Raw genomic sequence first — 17884 nt, forward strand, 5'->3', positions numbered from 1 at the left:
GTCGCTGTTCAGCACCCTCAGGGAGGACTTTCAAACGCTGAAGCAGGAGGTGGCCGGAGAGGTCCGAGAGGCGAGGAGAGAGGTCGACTCCCTTGGTGAAAGAGTGTCTGCTGTGGAGGATGCCGGCCACTCCCGGGATGAGGAGATCGCGCACTTGCAGCAGGAGGTCTTGCGACTCAGGGATCAGCAGATCGACCTCCAGGCCCACGCTGAGGATCTCGAGAACAGGTCCAGACGCAATTTTGTTGCCAGACGCTCCTTGTTGTAGGATTCGCTAGCGCCGGGACACCTCTCCAGAGGTAGCTGTTCGCGCTTTATAAGCATCAGTATTATTATTATTATTAATAACATTCGAGTCCGGGGAGTCCCATCTAAAGAGGAAGGAGACGACATAGCCGCCTACCTGAGGGACCTGTTTCGTGAAATACTGGGCGAACCTGGAGACTTCCCTGATAGAATTGATAGGGCGCACAGAGTGGGCCTGCCGCGACGGGCCTCGGCGCCACCCCCGGATATCCTGGCCTTCCTGCCAGACTTCCCTTTGAAGGAACGGATTCTTCGCGAGGCACGGCGACAGCAATCCCTGCGTTTCCGAGGTCATCAGGTGGCCCTGTTTCAGGACTTGTCGGTGATCACACTGCAAAAACGCAAGGCGTTCAAAATAGCCACAGATTTCCTGCGAGAACATGACACGCAGTACTCCTGGGCCATCCCTTTCGGCTCATTTTTCGTTGGAACGGGACTCTGCATCAACTCTGGTCCCTCCAGGACGCTTGCGGAGTGCTGGGAATCACCGCGACAGATGACGACGCTCCCACGCCTCGCCGTCGACGCGGCACCAGGGATGGCTGGCAGACGCTCCGGAGGCGGCGATCCCCAACTTCGCCCCTGTGACCCGACTCGCCCACTATCCGGGCGGCAATGGATAGTGCAGTACGTGAGGTGACCAGGGACACGTCGTCTGGTGAAGTGGCCTTGACGGCCTGAGCATACTCCGGGGGGAGATCGTCTTGGCCTTATCATCATTGCAGGTTCGAGGGTTCCGGGGATGGGGGGTGGCGGGGGGGTGTGGGTTGTGGCTGGACGTCCACTTAAATGACTTCCACAGACTTCTCCGCTAAGGACCAGACTGGGACAATAGTGTTCTCTGAACAGTTGGGTGTGAGGGAGGAGGGGGCTGGTTGGGGGGGGTCTCGGGTCCGGAGGGTCACGAGAAAGAGTAGGGGGGGGAGGGCAGGGGAAGGGATGGGAGAACAGGGGAAAGGTTTGGTTGGGTACTTGCATGGAGATTCGATTTGGGGGGCGGGGACTGGGGAGTAGGGGGTGGGAACGATTTGGGATGTTGGTGGGGAGTTCGAGGGGAGTTGTGGGGGAGGGATGGGGACCGTACTGTATTGTTGTCGCACTTTCTTTGACCGTACACTACTTCCGCACACTACTTGCACTGACATTGCCCCTCCCGGACCGTGTCTTACTGATTGGCTGTGCTCTTACCCGCACCGATGACAGCCCTTAAGGTCGTCACAATTAATGTGAAGGGGCTGAATAACCCTGTCAAAAGGAGGGCAGTGTTGTCCCTGCTGGAACACACACAGGCTGATATCTGTCTCTTGCAGGAGACGCACCTTTTGGCCAGGGATTGCCAGAGGATGAAGTCCCCAAAATTTCCGACGCAGCTTTTCTCTTTCAATACCACCAAGACGGCAGGGGTGGCAATCCTGATATCCAGAGCATTTAGGGGGGAGGTTCTACACAAAGTGGCAGAACATAAAGGGAGGGTCCTTGCTTACAGGGTCAAATAGAGGGGTCTGGTGTTTACCATCGGCTCGATATATAGCCCCAACGAACAGCAGGAGAGGTTCCTTTACTCGGCCCTGGTGGATGTTGCGGCCACCCCGGATAGACACATGATTATAGGAGGAGACCTGAATATGGTCTTCGATTCGGCCGTGGATAGATCAGCGCAACGATACCCTCAGACGGGAGAGATCTCGCAATCGGGCAAGGCCCAACTGGACGACCTGGATCTGCGCGACCTCTGGCGCCACCTCCACCCTACCGCTTGGGCCTACTCCTATGACTCGCACGCACACAAGACCTACGCGAGACTGGACCACGTTCTGGTCACGGGACCGGTCTGTGCCCTGGCCTTGGCGTCAGACTTAGGAGTTCTCTCGTTGTCGGACCATGCCCCCGTCACGGGCAGCTTCCAGCTGCCTCCGGCATCCCCCTCGCGTGGGGTGTGGCGCCTCCGAGACACTCTTTTGCATAAAAAGGAGGTGGTGAACCACGTACGGGAAGCGATCCACGAGTACCTGAGGCACAATGACAACGCCGATACCGCCCGTGCGACACAGTGGGCTGCGCTGAAGGCGGTGCTTCGAGGTGAATTTATTGCCATCTCCTCGGCGGAGAACAAGGCCCGACAGCAAAAGAGGGACGAACTCACCAGTAAGGTGCACGAGTTAGAACAAGTGCACCAAAGAACCGGGGCTCCCAGAGTCTGGAGGCAGCTTAAGGCCGCGAGGAAACTCCTGTCAGCGTTGGACATGGACTGGGCGGAATACGCTGCGTTATGCCTGAAACATGCGTACTACACGGGCGGAGATAGGTGCGGCCGCCTCCTGGCGAATAAACTTCGAGTAGCGCAGCAAAAACATCGGGTGAAGGAGCTATCGGTCTATGCTGGAATCATAGCCACGGAGGATATCCAGATAGCTGAGGGCTTCCGTCGATTCTATGCCGGACTGTATGCGGGTGAGCCCCCTTCAGCTCAGACGGAAGCCGAGTATCTGGACTCGGTTGACCTTCCCTCCCTCACCCGGGAGCAGGCCGACCATCTGGAACGGGACATTCGAATTGAGGAAGTAATCACAGCCATCTCCAGACTTAAACATGGGAAAGCCCCGGGCCCCAACGGTTACACGTCCCTTTTTTATAAAACGTTCTGCCCTGAGTTGGCGCCTCTTCTTAGGCGCCTCTTTAATTCATTCTCCGCACCTGGGGCAATCCCCCCGGATCTGCTCCAGGCGACGGTGTCGGTTATCCCCAAACCGGGGAAGGATCGGACTCAGTGCGGCTCTTACAGGCCGATTTCCCTTCTGAACGTCGACCTTAAATTATACACCGGGATTCTGGCGGCCCGACTGCCGGGATTGGTTGACCCGGACCAAGCGGGGTTTATCCCCGGGAGGCAAACGGTGGACAACACCAAGCGAGTGGTTCATATTCTGGAGAAGGCTTCCCGAATCCCCAGGGAGAGGATGCTATTAGCAATCGACGCGGAGAAGACCTTCGATCGAGTGCATTGGCCCTACCTGGAGAAAGTTCTGTCGAAGGTGGGCATAGGGGAGAAATTCGGCACCTTAGTATTCAATTGCTACAGACTTCCGTCTGCGGTGGTTCGGGTGAACGGCTGTAGCTCTCAGAAATTCGCGATAGAGCGAGGCACCAGACCGGGGTGCCCATTATCACCATTGCTCTTTGCTCTCTATATGGAGCCCTTTGCCCAACGGATATGCCAAAACCCGAATGAGATTGGCATACGAATGGGGAGATATACGCATACCATTAGCCTCTATGCTGACGACATTATATTGACGATGGCTGATCCACGAAGGGCACTCCCCGCTTGTATCACTGAACTGGAGGAATTCGCCGCTGTTGCTGGTTTCAAGATGAACATGGGGAAATCTGCAGCCCTTGACGTTTCGCTGACTGCCGCCACGAGATCCGAATTGCAGGGCCTCTTCCCCATGCACTGGTCCTGGGACCTAGTGCCATACCTGGGCATACTATTGGCAGCCTCCCTACCTGCTATGGTGGCCGCTAACTACGCGGCCTTGGGCAAGAAAATCAAGGAGGAGTTAGCCAGATGGACCAAGGGCACGCTGTCTTGGCTGGGCAGGATAGCCGCTGTGAAGATGACACTCCTGCCGCAGGTATTATACCTATTTCGCGCTCTGCCTCTCCAGCCCCCGAAAGGATGGATTCGACAGACACAAGCGGACCTTGCGCGCTTCGTCTGGCAGGGCCGCAGGCCCCGCCTCAGGAGGGCCATATCCACACTGGCCCCTGAGGCAGGAGGATTGGGCATACCGGATCTAAATAGGTATTTCCAAGCGGCACAACTGCGATATCTCGTGGAGTGGAGCAGGTGGGAGTCAGACAAGCACTGGCTTTTTCAGGACCAAGCGGTGGCGGGTCGGCCCTTACAAGAGGTGCCCTTCCTGCACAGGTCTCACCGTCCCCCCCCCAATCTGTATGCGTCCTTCGTCACGCGGGTTCCGATGCGGGTGTGGGACGCCGCTAATGTTGCGTATGATCTTACGACCTTCCCCTCGCCGTTCACACCGCTGATTGGGAACCCTGACTTCCGTCCCGGGATGGAGCCCAGTGCTTTCGCACATTGGCGGAAAGCACGATGCAGTGCGCTGTTCCACATATATGGCCCGGAAGGGATCATCTTGTTTCAAGATCTTGGACGAGAATACCTCCTGCCCGAGACTGAAAGAATGCGGTATATGCAAGTGCGTCACTGGGCACTTCAGCCGCAGGTGCGCGACTCGTCGGACAGAAAGCTCACGCCTTATGAGGAATGGCTCGTGACGTGCACCTCGGACTCGAAACTCATCTCGGACCTGTACAAACTCCTGCAGCCTCCCTCCTCTCATGTCTATAATCCGGGGCGGGAACTCTGGGAACGAGAACTAGGGAGGGCACTAAGCCACACTGAATGGGACCACATCTCCTACCGAGCACGACATTCCGCATATCACACCGGACTCACCGAAACGTTCACTAAGGTATCCACATACTGGTATTATACACCGGAGAGGCTGCATGAAATGAATCACAACATTACGAACACTTGTTGGCGAGAACGTGGGCAGGTAGGCACACTTACACATGTTTTATGGGAGTGCCCCCTATTGGGCCCCTATTGGGCCCCTATTGGAAGGAGGTCCTGGACGAGATTGACTCATGCTTTGATATTGAACTGCCACGCTTCCCGGCGTATATCCTACTGGGCTTGCCCAACGGGCTGATGTACCCCTTAAAATCACGCAGGGGTAGACAAATAGCGATTGCATTGGGCTCTGCTGTACAGAACATACTCATTCATTGGCACACCACCACGCTCCCCTCTACTATCGGTTGGTTGCACAGGTTGTGGCATGTATTGGAGAAGCTGTCGCTTATGGTGGCAGGAGAGATGGAGAAGTTTCAGGAACTGTGGCAGCCGTTCCATTCCTTACTAGTGACAGAATTTAGAGAGCTCACATGCCCACGATACCTCCGACTGTTGAGATTAACGTCTCCGGCGACTCCAACTGATCAATGAGTCTGTGTATGTGGACGGGAGGGAGGGAAGGCCGAATTGAGCAGGGTGACACGGGGAGGAGACTTTGGCACGGTACGGGGGGAGGGTAGGGTAGGGGGAGGGAACCGGAGGGAGGAGGTTGGGGGGAGTTTGAGGTGGGGTTGCTTGTTTTTTAAGGTGTTGCCGTATGCGCACCCAGCGCCCGGCTTTGATGGACATCGTGATAACACAGCTTGGCACGCTGGTTGTGCTCCTGTATAGCGATACCTTGGCGTTGACCCTTTGAGACAACTGTTTTTCATTTGTTTGTATTGTCCTCAAATAAAATACTTTAAACCTAAAAGTGGATTGTCCTTATTGTATGCTACAGAGTGGATTTTGCAATTTAATTTACGCCCCAATTATATTTATAGATCTGAATTTATACATTTAGCATACTGCTATCAGTGTTTTCTCAGATGCTGTCCATCACGCCATACATAATCTTATTTATGACTCTGTACAAAGACACTTAAACACTTTAAGATCATGTCAAAGGGGACTTCTATCTCTACGTAGATTCAAACCTATCGAAAAGCAGTACCTTTTCAATTTAGGTTGATAAAATATAAACCATTTACTATCCAGGAGAATAAATAATATCGAATTTGAAGAGAATGATGCGGCTTGAGTAATGAAGATTGCAAGTAGGTAATCCAGCCACTCTTTATGCTTTAGTTGCATCTTGATGCAATTGGTAATGAAAGAGAATTTTTTTATACTTACATGTAATCTTAGTTTCCGGTTACGGATAGCTTCATAAAAACCATAAACTAATCCTGACTGCTCAAACTCGCTGCAATGAACAGGCCGACTACTTCTACAACAAAATCACCAAGGGTTTCTCCTCCTTTCTCCTACCCCCTCATCCCCAAATAGAACAGAAGGACACCAGACCACCACCCCCGCTCACCACCCTAGAAACCTTTCCACCACTGGAGCCTACCAGCCTGGAAACCATAATACTCCAGGTAAAATCTGGATCTCCCAGCGACCCAGCCCCAGCTCATTTCCTCAGAACAATCACCCCTACCATCCTGCCCACTATCCGGAACCTGATTAACAACTCCCTATCTTCAGGGCTTGTCCCTCCGAAGTGGAAACAGGCAACAGTTAAAGCCCTCCTGAAAAAACCCAATCTAGATCAGATGAACCCGGGGAATTATCGTCCGATTTCCCTGTTACCTTGGATAACCAAAATCGTAGAAAAGCACGTTAATCAATCCCTCACAGAATTCCTGGAAGCAAATAACTTATTAGACACATCACAGACTGGGTACCGCCCCATGCATGGGACAGAAACCACCTTACTAGCTGTAACAGAAGGAGCTAGAACGATCGTGGATCAGGGCGGCACGGCGGCCATTATCTTATTGGACCTTAGTGCCGCATTCGACACTGTGAATCATGACCTCTTGCTTCACAGAATTTCAGAGCTAGGGATAACGTCCACAGCAGCGGCCTGGTTACAATCATTTCTATCAGAGCGCTCTTTCCGAGTCTGTGAGGGCAATACCACCTCGCCCAGTAAACCACTCCGTTGTGGGGTCCCCCAGGGTTCGTCCCTGAGCCCCACTCTGTTTAACATATACATGCACCCCCTCGCAGAAATAATTCGCCCTTTCGGCGTTCAAGTCGTGTCCTACGCGGATGACAAGCAACTGGTCGTTACCCTGACTCATCCCTCCTCCTCCTATCCTAGCGATCTCAGAGGTTGCATGGAAGCAGTATGTACCTGGATGAGCCAGTCCTACCTGAAACTGAACGGCGACAAGACAGAGCTAATGGTACTGGGTAACTCCCCACAAAAATCCATTGACTCTTTGTGGCCACCAGCACTAGGCCCAGCACCCCCAGCCAGGAACACCATCAAGAGCCTAGGAATTTGGCTAGACAACGCATTAACTTTCAGCCACCAGGCAACCAAATTATCTGCCATCTGCATGGGCATTATAAGACTCATCCGTAAAATCCTGCCACTCCTCCCTTTCAAGGCCAGACAGATCATGGTCCAGGGCCTAATCCTCTCCCGGCTGGACTTCGGAAATGCTCTTTATCTAGGAGCCCCCGAATCAACCCTGAAAAAACTCCAGGTGATCCAAAATTGCGCCGCCCGTACTCTCCTGCGCATTCCCCGTCGCCAATCTGTGAAATCTGAACTAAAAGTCCTTCACTGGCTGCCAGTAAAGGACAGAATCAATTTTAAAAGCATGTGTGTTGCCCACCGTGCCTATTGGAGGAAAGGAGCAAACCTGAGATCACCCCCTACCACCCCAACAGACAGCTGAGGTCGATCCATACCTTTCAAGTCATCAAACCTAGGTTCAAAAGAGAAAGGAGTGGAAGAAGAATGTTCTCAACAAACGCGGCAAGGCTCTGGAACTCCCTCCCAATCTTTATTCGATCAGAACCTAACATTCTGCACTTCCGAAAAAAACTAAAAACCTTTCTCTTCAGCAGATAAAATCGACCAGCCCCACACACCTGTATTTTGCTAGCGCTAGGACGCCTGCGGGTAGCTATTGCGCTGTACAAAAACCAAATCCAATCCAATCCTCTCCCTGATTAAGCCTGCAAATGGATGGAATATATTGACCACACTACACGCTCTAGCTGACGCTTCAAAATGAACTGGTTATTGCTGCCCTGCTCTTTGAGTGACCTGTTCAGTGGTCTTCCTTAAAATTATAGTGCACAATTTCTTCCTGAAAAAAAACAAGTTGATTTTATATTTCACATTAGTACTGAAAATAACAGAGTAGAAAATAGTGCTGTCCGGTTTGTATTAAAAAAAATAAAAGTATTCAGAAAAGATCTTTCGTACCCGCACAGGGTCAGAGGTATTTGTTCATGAATTGAATTAGTATACTCGTGATGGAGATCTAATATTGCGAGTATTTTGGCGAATGATTTGCTTGAAGAGCTGCTTATTCTGTTGTGGCTTTGCTTTAAAGTGTACTTGCCATCACTGTGCCTCAGCCTAAATGATTCATGTTTCTTAATGCATCCAGATAGATGTGTGTGTTCAAAGTAGTAGAATTTGTTACGGCAGTATTGGTAGATCTTTTGGGTTGCAATTTAACAGTTCACATGTAGCTGCATAATTACAGTGGTGGATGTTGTGTTCTCATTTCTTCGATGATCTTGCTATTAAAATATTTGCTTGTTTTCTTTGCATATTTTCAGCCATTGCCTACCCAACCATCAGGTCCTAAAGTAGCCAATGCATTTAGTATAGAAGTAGGAAAAGCTGAAACCGATGCAAAATCAAAAGGTGAGGCATTTTGTCTGTTTCCTGTGCATGTTTCTTTAATTTTATAAATTAGAGGGGCATAGGTGGCATGGCCACCTGCTCGAGGCTTTGCTCCTCAATGAATCATTGCTCTCCACCATGCTGAGCAATGATTATGAATAGCATATTCCACTTCGTGCATCCGCTTATGTTCTAGATATGTGTATAATCACTGAAAAAACTTGTTATATTAAAAAATGCAGCCATAGACAAATTGCGCATTACTTCACAGTGCATGTTCTAAGGCCTTGTGTAGCTTGCTTATCACGCTATCGGAGTCTGCTACTGAAACGTTTTTGGGCTCATTTCTTAATTTCGATAAAGGAGATCTCTGCATTCTCTAAGTTCTTCAGATGTAGGCACAGCCTTGCACGAAAGTTAAGTTGAAAGAATTCCTGTCATTCAGTTGCCACATTATTTCTGTTGAGATAAACTAGTGTTATAGAAATGTCTCATTTATGCTCGCTCTCCCTCAAAGTTAAACCTTTCTAGTCCCATCACGGCATTAGGATTTAATTCTTTTGGGCAACTTAGACATAGTGGTTCCAGAGCTGGGACAATGGCCTGGGTGTGGGAGGTGTGTTAATTCCCCTGGCAGAAAGACCAGTTGAGGTTGGCCCTACATTGCCACAAGTCCGTGTGTGTTTGGAATCTTCACCACGCAGTGCTGAGCTGCTGTAAATAAGGTACAGTTGCGTCTGTGAAATTCTTAGCATGCAATTCCTTTCCGTAGTGGCTTGGGTACAGTGTGCTCTGTGTCTTTTTCAGCAGGTGTGCAGCACGTAACATGTAACGTAATCTGCATGTGGTGCCAGCATTGTTGATTGAGGTATAGTGTTTTTTTTATTTTTTATTGAGTTCAAATATAGCAATACAATATAGAAAGCTAGATGCAATTGAAATCAAATTAATACAGTACGAGAAAGAATAATACAAAAAATATTCATGCAATTTGTCATTTTAGCATTTAAGTTATAAAGTGCAAGGTTGTGTAAGAACAAACAATTGATAAACTGTCACAGATATACAAAATACTTTGTTAGAATTAAAACAGTACGTAGCATTCAAATACAATACGCGTCTTCTCAGTTAATAATCCAAAGCTGAAATGTAAAGTGCAGCGTGCGGAGACAAGACAGTCATAATAGACTAATAAATAAAAGACGAATTTAAATATCAAACACACTCCAATATTTATCATATTTTTTGAGAGCTCCTAATCTAAGGGCATATTTTCTCTCCCTACCCTGGATTCGAAGTAATTTTGCCTTCCATGCCTGGAAGGATGGAACAAGATCTGTTTTCCAGGACTGCAATATAAGGGATTTAGCTAATAAAGAAGCTATGAAAAAGGGGCTCATCATGTCGGGTGGGGGTTGGAGAGCAGCCTAGGAGGGGAATTAGATCATCGAAAACAATATTAGTTTCAAGGACGATTGAAAGATATTTTTCTATTTCCTTCCATAAAACCTGGATTTTTGGACACTCCCAGACAATGTGTTTCCAAGTGCCTTTTTCTTCACATCGAAAGCATTTATCGGCTACTTGGGGGAAAATATTGTGTAAAAAGGACGGAGTTCTATATTTTAACCATTTGTTGTAAAATTGCATACGTTTAAAGTTTGCTCCTCGAAAAATGGTTTTATTGAATGTATTTATTTTGTCCCATACCTGTTGATTAATTATAATATCTTCCCTCTTTTTCCATCTTTCAATAATCTTGCTGTGGAAGTCCTGGTCCTTACTTTCTTTTAATATTTTAATTCAGATACTCATTTTGTTTTGTATTTTGTTATTGAGGATGGTGGAAATATTTTCTTTATTGAATAAATTTCCTATGTTGAGTTCTCTATTAGTTTTGGATTTATCCTAATAAAGGACCAGTTCAGCATTGAGTGCGAGTGGGTTAACTGGATATAAATTTCATCCCAAGATTTCCACCTATTTCCCAACAGGAAATCTTCAATTTTCTTAAAACCATTCTCCTTCCAAAGAGTTAATATATTTTTATCCATACAGCCAGCATCTCCCAAGCTAAAATTAATTAAATTTGTCTTATTACTTAAAATCGGTAAGTCATAAAATTTAAAAAAAACTGAGTTTTCACCTTAAAAATCCACTGCAGAGATTTATATCTTACTTTTTTTGGGATCTTTCGTGGTTCTAACCGGATCATAGATTTTCAATTCCAAAAACATCCTTTTCATGAAAAAATTATCTGTCTCGTGAGAATCTAAGAAAAAAACCTATGGCTATAATGTGCAAAGGACGCAAAGTAATATTCTTTGATATTTGGGAGGGACAGCCCTCCTTGTGTAGACGATAAATATAAAGTGCTCAGTGCAAGTCTGGGGGATTTTTTTGCCCATAAAAAAGAGGAGATCAGAGCTTCTATTTTTATAAAATAAGAGGCCTGGAATGCGCAGGGAAATCGCACTAAAAAGGAAATTAAAAAGGGGTAACACCGACATTCGAATTAGCGATGCCCGCCCTATAAGGGACAGGGGTAATAAATTCCAGCGATCTAAAAGTAAACCCACCTTTTTTAATAAGGATAACAAATTTAGGGGGAAAAGATCATCTAAGCTATCCGGTATAAATATTCCGAGATATCTTTTTGGATCTGTATTGTATGTCTGCCTGAATTCTGGAGCTAAAGTGTCTATAGTGCAGTTGAGTAGAATAATTTCCGTTTTATTTACATTAATTTTATAACCCCCTAGCTTTTGAAAGTCAGAGAAGATTTTTAAAATCTTCAATTGACTTGAGGGTTTAGAATCTATAAAGAGGGCAATATCGTCCGCATATAATTTTATATTTGTCATTCCTAAAATTGGGGCAGTGTCAGCTTTGGTATTCCTGATGGCGATCGCTAGAGGTTCAATAAATAATGCGAATAGAATTGGCGACAGGGGGCATCCTTGTCGCATGCCTCTAGTGACCTCACATGACCCAATATTAGTATTATTGACGATAATTTGTGCCCTAGAATTCATATATAATTGTCGTAAAAGAGAGATAAAACGTTCGGGAAGTTAAAACTGCGTAAAATTGCGAACAAACAATCCCAAGACACTAGATCGAAGGCTTTCTCCGCATCTAAAAACCAAATTTGAGCCTTCACCTTATTAGTTTTAAAATAATATAGCGCCTCCAGTACAAATGTAGTATTAGAATGGAGATGCCTGCCTGCAATAAAACCACACTGATCATGAGCTACCAAAGATCCTACTATTTTATTTAATCGGTTTGCTAAAAGTTTTGTAAAAATGTTGTAGTCTGTATTCAGAAGGCTGATCGGACGGAAAGAATTTATATTTCCCTTGTCCTTTCCTTTTTTTAAAATACTGACCACCACCGCTGTATGAAATGAGTCTGGAGGGGGACCTCCTTGAAGTAAATTATTAATTAATTCCAAGAGTTCCTTACGCAGTGTTCCCCCAAATTTTTTAAAGAATTCAGTGGGTAGGCCGTCCTCACCGTTGACCTTACCATTGGGGAAGGACTCTATCACTTCTTCTAATTCTGATAATTAAAAATCCTGTGTGAGGTAGTTCTTACCCTCAACATCAATTTTAGGTATTTCCCGAAGTTGCTTGGTATATCCCCTCATAGTGTTTTAAAAACAGCTCACCGATGGAAGTGGTGGTCTTAACTTGTATTTTAGTAATGGGGTCTGTTAACTGATCTATTCTATTACGAACCTGCTTTTCTTTGGATTGCCAGGCCAGAAGCTTTCCTGTGAACTCACTCTCCTCATAAATCTTTTGTGCTTGTAAATTACTATTTGTCTCACCTAAATCATAATAAAAATCCTTCATCTTGCACTTCGCCTCTTGAAGTTTGTGACTAGAGATCTTAGATCTGACCCTATAGTGCTCTTGAGTAGCCTGCGATAATTCAGTTTGGAGTTTAATTTTCTCCTCCCTTCTTGCCTTAAGCTTGGGAATCTCTTTAGATGTAATTATTCCACGTAAAGTGGCTTTAAATGCATCCCAGATTATATTTAATGGGGCTGTACCTCTATTATGTGTAAAGAATTGCTCAATCTTTTCGTTAATATCAGTACACCATTGTTGGTCAAGGAGGTTAAGTTTGTTGAAAAACCATCTACTTGTAGGTCTTGCTTCAAAATTCCCTAAATTGACCTCCATACAAAGAGCTGCGTGATCTGAAAAAGCGTTGGGTAGATGAGCGTAGTTATATAATTCTAGGTCATGGGAAGATAAAAAAAAATCTAGCCTTGACGCAGAATTATATTTTGCTGAATGGCATGTATACTTGCGCTTGGTAGAATTTAAGTTACGCCAGTGGTCAGTAACATCAAGGTCTATTTTACAACTTTGAACAGCTAGGGAAACTTGAGGTTTATTCTGTCTGCGGTCTTTCTTGGAAGAATCCAATCGAGGGTTTTGTAGTAGGTTAAAATCACCCCCCCAAATTATTGACCCAGAGAGACCGGTTACTGCCTGCTTGACCTGTAAAATAGCCTGTGGTGTTGAAAATTAGCACGGTTTGGTGAACATTATCTGCGCCATCTTGCCTCTTCCCCTGATGCCACACTTTTTGTCGTGCGCACCCGCCATTTTAAGATGCCCCGATCAGAACGAACCCTTTTGCATGCCGCTGGCCCCCGACATAGCCCTTCGCCTTCACTAAGCCTGCTCGCTGACCAACCCCCCCCTGCTTGCACCTGCCTTGAATCATAAACCCCTCTTCGGCGCTGCTCTGCCCCAGGCCCTCATCCTGTTCCCAGCGCGACACCTCCCTGCTTCCCTTTCATGATCTCCGGCCCTTAGATGCAAACCCCTTTTTCCCCGTGTGCCCGTTTTGTCTTCCCCGTCCCCAGGCCGACACCCAGCTCTGCCGATACCATTCCTTGCCCCTCCCCGTACAATAGAAAGCTTCCCCCATCAAATGATCCCCGGGTTGATCAAAGCCCCCACTCCATGAAACCCGATCAAACCCCCCACATTCCGTGAATCGGCGGAATATCCAGCTGCGTGATACTCATCACCTGTTATGACTAGGGTGGGGACTTCAACTGTAAATGTGTGTGGGAACGGGCCCCAAAGGGGGATTCCGGGAATGTCTTTCCGTATATCAAAGCTTTGTCACATGTATGTAAACTGTAATAAAAACCACAAACACTGTATATAAGGGGCCAGGCCCCAAACGTAAGTTAGAGCACCTCAGAACGATACCTTCTGTCCGTTTCGTTGTGTTCTCCTCCGGAGAGAATAAAAATCCTTGTTCCCTGCTTTCCAGTCTCCAGCGCCTGCCTCTTCATTTGATTAAATAACTAGAGGGTCACAGAGGCAATACCGCCGGGCAAATATCGATTGTCCCCGACCCGAATCAGGTTTTAACAGTGGGTCGTCCAAAATTGGTGCGTAGATTGTGGCAAGGATAACGTTAACATTGTTTAATTTACCGTGTGCGACTGCCCATCTACCTCCAGGGTCTATGCACGTCCCTTCAAGGTTAAAGCCTACATGTCTACCTATTAAAATGGAAACTCCTCTCTGGGCCATCCCGGCCGGAGCAGATATGTTATAGCCCGCCCAGCTTTTAAAGAGTTTAGCTGACTCTGCCTGGTCTTTGTGATGGGTTTCTTGTAAATAGATGACGTCGGGTACAAGGTTTTTTAACCAGCACTCAATAGCGTTCCTTTTACGAACGTTATTCAGGCCATTAACATTTAAAGAGATAAATTTCACCATGTTATTTGATGTTCAAAATATTGGACGTCATCCTCAGCTAATATTCAAGTATGCAAGAATGTGCAAATGTACAAGCAGTAGCAGCAGCATATATAACTGATAGATAATATAACTATATAACAATAAAGAGCAATAGCAGCAGAAATTCATAGGGATATTAAAAAAAACAAAAATGTTTCAATGTGCAAATATGCAAGCAAGCAGCAAGAGAGTAAAGTGATATTGCTTAAAGAGACGAAGCAGGAGATATTCGTAAAGGACTTCACGCAGAAGCTAAAATTCAATGTGCAAATATGGGAGCGAGCAGCAAAAATGTAAAATATTATTTGAGGAGACGTACCATTCCTAATGCAAGACATGGAAATAGATGACGCATTATAAAATCTTATCTTATACATAAAAAAAATAGACCGTATATAAATATAACATCATCAGATAAAAATAGAATACCATTGTCTGTGCAAATATGCAGATAAGCAGCAAAATAGTGCAAAAATAGCAGCTCGGGCTTGAAGGTTTAAACACCTCCTAGTGCAAAATAGGCCAATATACTTATAGGGTCTTGTCATCTTATCAAGATCCAAATGGGCAAAAGTGACAAGTGCGAGATATATTTGTGCTGGATAAAAAAAAAAAAAGGAAACAGGAAAAAAAGTGAATAACCTTGTTCATATCGTCAATCATGAAAGTGTGAAAAAACATATTGCATTTGAACTCTTTTTTTCCCACATGCGACACCCCCCCTTCACCCCCCTTGAGTGGACGGAGACCCCAGTGTCCCACTTCAATCCTTCTCTGTTGTCTCTTCTTTTTGGATGCCATCTCATTGCATCCTTGTGTGCTTCCTGTTTCCAACAAGTATCCGCCGTGCAGTAGTGGTAGATTAAGCAAAATTCATCAACTTGATTTGTTAAGCCCCGAGGCCATCGAGAAGTGTCTGGGCTTCATGTAGGGCCGTAAATATAAAAAAAATTCCTTTAGCCAAAACTTTGAGTTTCGATTGCTGCACTATCATGGCTTGGGCTCCTTTGCTCTTAAAGGAGTCGATGAGTTTCACAAAGTCCCTGCGTATGTGAGCAGATGCAGCCGACAAGTCCCCAAAAATCCTAAAATTATTCGCCCCGCCACATTGAAAGTTCTTTTTGAAAATGCGGTGTTTAGGATTTTTTCTTTTACCCTAAAGTCTGAAAAGTTAAGGAGGATTGTACGGGGGTATTTCGAATTAATAGGTTTTTGTGCGGGAACTCTGTGCGCCCTTGTTATAGTCAAGTCACCTTGCAACTCAGGGATAGCTTTTTTCTATAAAGAATCTGACCATCTAACTACATCCTTGTCTTCAAGGCCCTCTGGTATGCCTACTAGCCGTAGATTTGATCTCCTATTGTAATTCTCAAGGTCCTGCAGCTTTTCCTCTAAGTGAGATTTCTCTCTATTAGCCTGCACAAGATTTTTCTGAATTGTAGTCAATGAGTCCTCAAGGGATGATATCCGAACTTCGGCTTCAGAGACCCTCAGAGGAATATTCCCAAGGCACTCCTCCATCTTCGTGAGCCTGCTGTGCAAGAGTGAGATTTCCTGAGCCTGAGATAGTTTGAAATCCCTTAGTTCCTGAAGAATAGTAACTAGGATGTCTTCCATCTTGTTTGCTTTTGCAGCACTCGGGAGAGCAAGCAAGCCGTCATCCTGGGATGTCGAAGAGGCCTCTAGGTTTAGGACTTGACTTGGAGCTGTCGTAGTTTGCTTGCTACTTGGGGCTGGGCTTGAGCTTGAGCTTGTGATCAGCGACAACAGGGGGTGTAAGGGAGGGGGTGCATCCGGAGAGATCGTAGTGGAAACCAATGGTGCGGGTAATGCTGCTACTCCTTCTAGCCTTGTTGCCCCTGCAGTGTTTGACAACGGTGTCTTTTGCGGTGACTTTTGCGTTGTAGGGCTACTTGCTCTCCCTACCGTGTTGGAGGCAACCTGCTCTAAGGTGGCACTTGTGGCCCCTTGTTTTATCTCCCCTCGTGTAGGAGTACTCGAAAGTTGTCCCTGCTGCAGAAGAGATTTTGAAAAGAGAGGGTACTGTTTGGGGGTAGATCGACTCTCAGGACACTCGGGACACTCAAGAGGGGACGTATTAGCAGTCTTACCCGTTTTGTCCGCATTCACCCTTTTTTCCACGTTTTTCCCCCCCGATCCAGTTTTGTTTCCTTAACTTTCCCATCCTCCTCACCCTTGTCTCCGACAGCGAGCAAGCTCAATTCTGCTGACAGTTCCGACAAGGTCCAGCTCTCTGCCTCTTCATCCTCTTCACCCTCTTCCTGTTCATTGTCCTCGTTGACATCATTATCTTCCTCCATCTGTTTCCTTAATACATTATACTTATTTTTCCTAATTTGATCATTGAGTTCCATTGCTTTCTGTTTTAAAGCTTCTTTTTGTTGATTTTTCCTTCTGTTTTTTCTCTCCCCCTTTATAATTGATGGAGAGCTGGTCGGAATAGGGAGTTTTACCTCCTTCCCCAGCTCTGGCTTGGACTGTTTGCCCCTCGCTCTTGCCGCCATCAGAATTCGTAGCTCACAAGCGTGGATTTATAAGGTGCACTGGACTTTGCCCTAAGGAATATGCGCGAGAGGATTTTTCTCCCATCAAAACTGTGCCAGCAACAAGCTAATGTCCAGCTCTCCTCAATACAGATAAAAAGATATAGGAATATTGAGGTGTTACAGAAGCCAGCCAGCCAGCTCCTTCACGACTTCAAAAGTTCAAGGTTCGGAATCATCAGGCCAACAAGTGAGGGAGTATAGAATAGGGCGTTTTTTTCCCCGCAGCGCACCAGTAAATGAGGGGTCAGAAGGAGGGCGCGGTGCAAGCAAAGCGAGCGCGAACTGGGTAGAGCCCTGCCCAGTGCGCCTTACCTCGCAGAGTGGCCAGAGTCTGTAGTCCACGTCCAGTGTCCACGGTTCCTGGTAGTTCACTTTAACTTTCTGGTACAGACACAGTCACTTTCGGTTACCTTAATTGCTCACTGGGATCGGGCAGAGCAAAACGGGCGCCGGGATAAGGCAGAGCAAAACGGGCGCCGGGTCTCCAGCAACGCTCCTCCCTGCCCTCGGGTGTTAGCGCGGCTCTGCCAAACCTCTGGGGTCGCGGGGCCAACATGCTCCTCTTTCCCGTAGAACTCCAGGGCCAGTGCGGCTGCCGTCACAGGGGAAGCCCACGCACTTCTCTGCACTCGGCGGTCAACGTCTCTTCACCTCGGCGTACCTCGGCGTACCTCGCAGCGCCAGTGATCGTGAAGCAGCTAGCAGCTAGCGAGCAAGGGAGCGGCGGCTGCTGCATGGGCGTGGCTGGACACGGAAACACAGAAACAGGAAGCACAGCGGCGGCGCGGGTGGGTCCGCGTCAGCCGTTCATCCTCCCCCCGAGAAGGGCCTTGATTGAGGTATAGTGTGACCTGTGAATTTTCAGCATACTGTACCTTGCTTCAATGAGTGAATTATAGTGCACTCTCTGAAATGCTTA

At 46.9% G+C, this 17884-nt stretch overlaps 1 protein-coding gene across 2 annotated transcripts in view; it reads left to right on the forward strand.

Moving 5' to 3' along the window:
- CD2AP (CD2 associated protein) overlaps positions 1-17884 on the forward strand; it is an 802607-nt gene that overhangs the window by 348939 nt on the left and 435784 nt on the right. For both annotated transcript variants that reach the window (XM_078647692.1, XM_078647691.1), the window contains exon 8: positions 8549-8636. In XM_078647692.1, the coding sequence (XP_078503818.1) occupies positions 8549-8636 (88 nt within the window). The remainder of the gene's footprint in view (positions 1-8548; positions 8637-17884) is intronic.

The sequence above is a fragment of the Lissotriton helveticus genome, chromosome 6 (assembly GCF_964261635.1).
Source record: "Lissotriton helveticus chromosome 6, aLisHel1.1, whole genome shotgun sequence".
Lineage (NCBI taxonomy): Eukaryota > Metazoa > Chordata > Amphibia > Caudata > Salamandridae > Lissotriton > Lissotriton helveticus.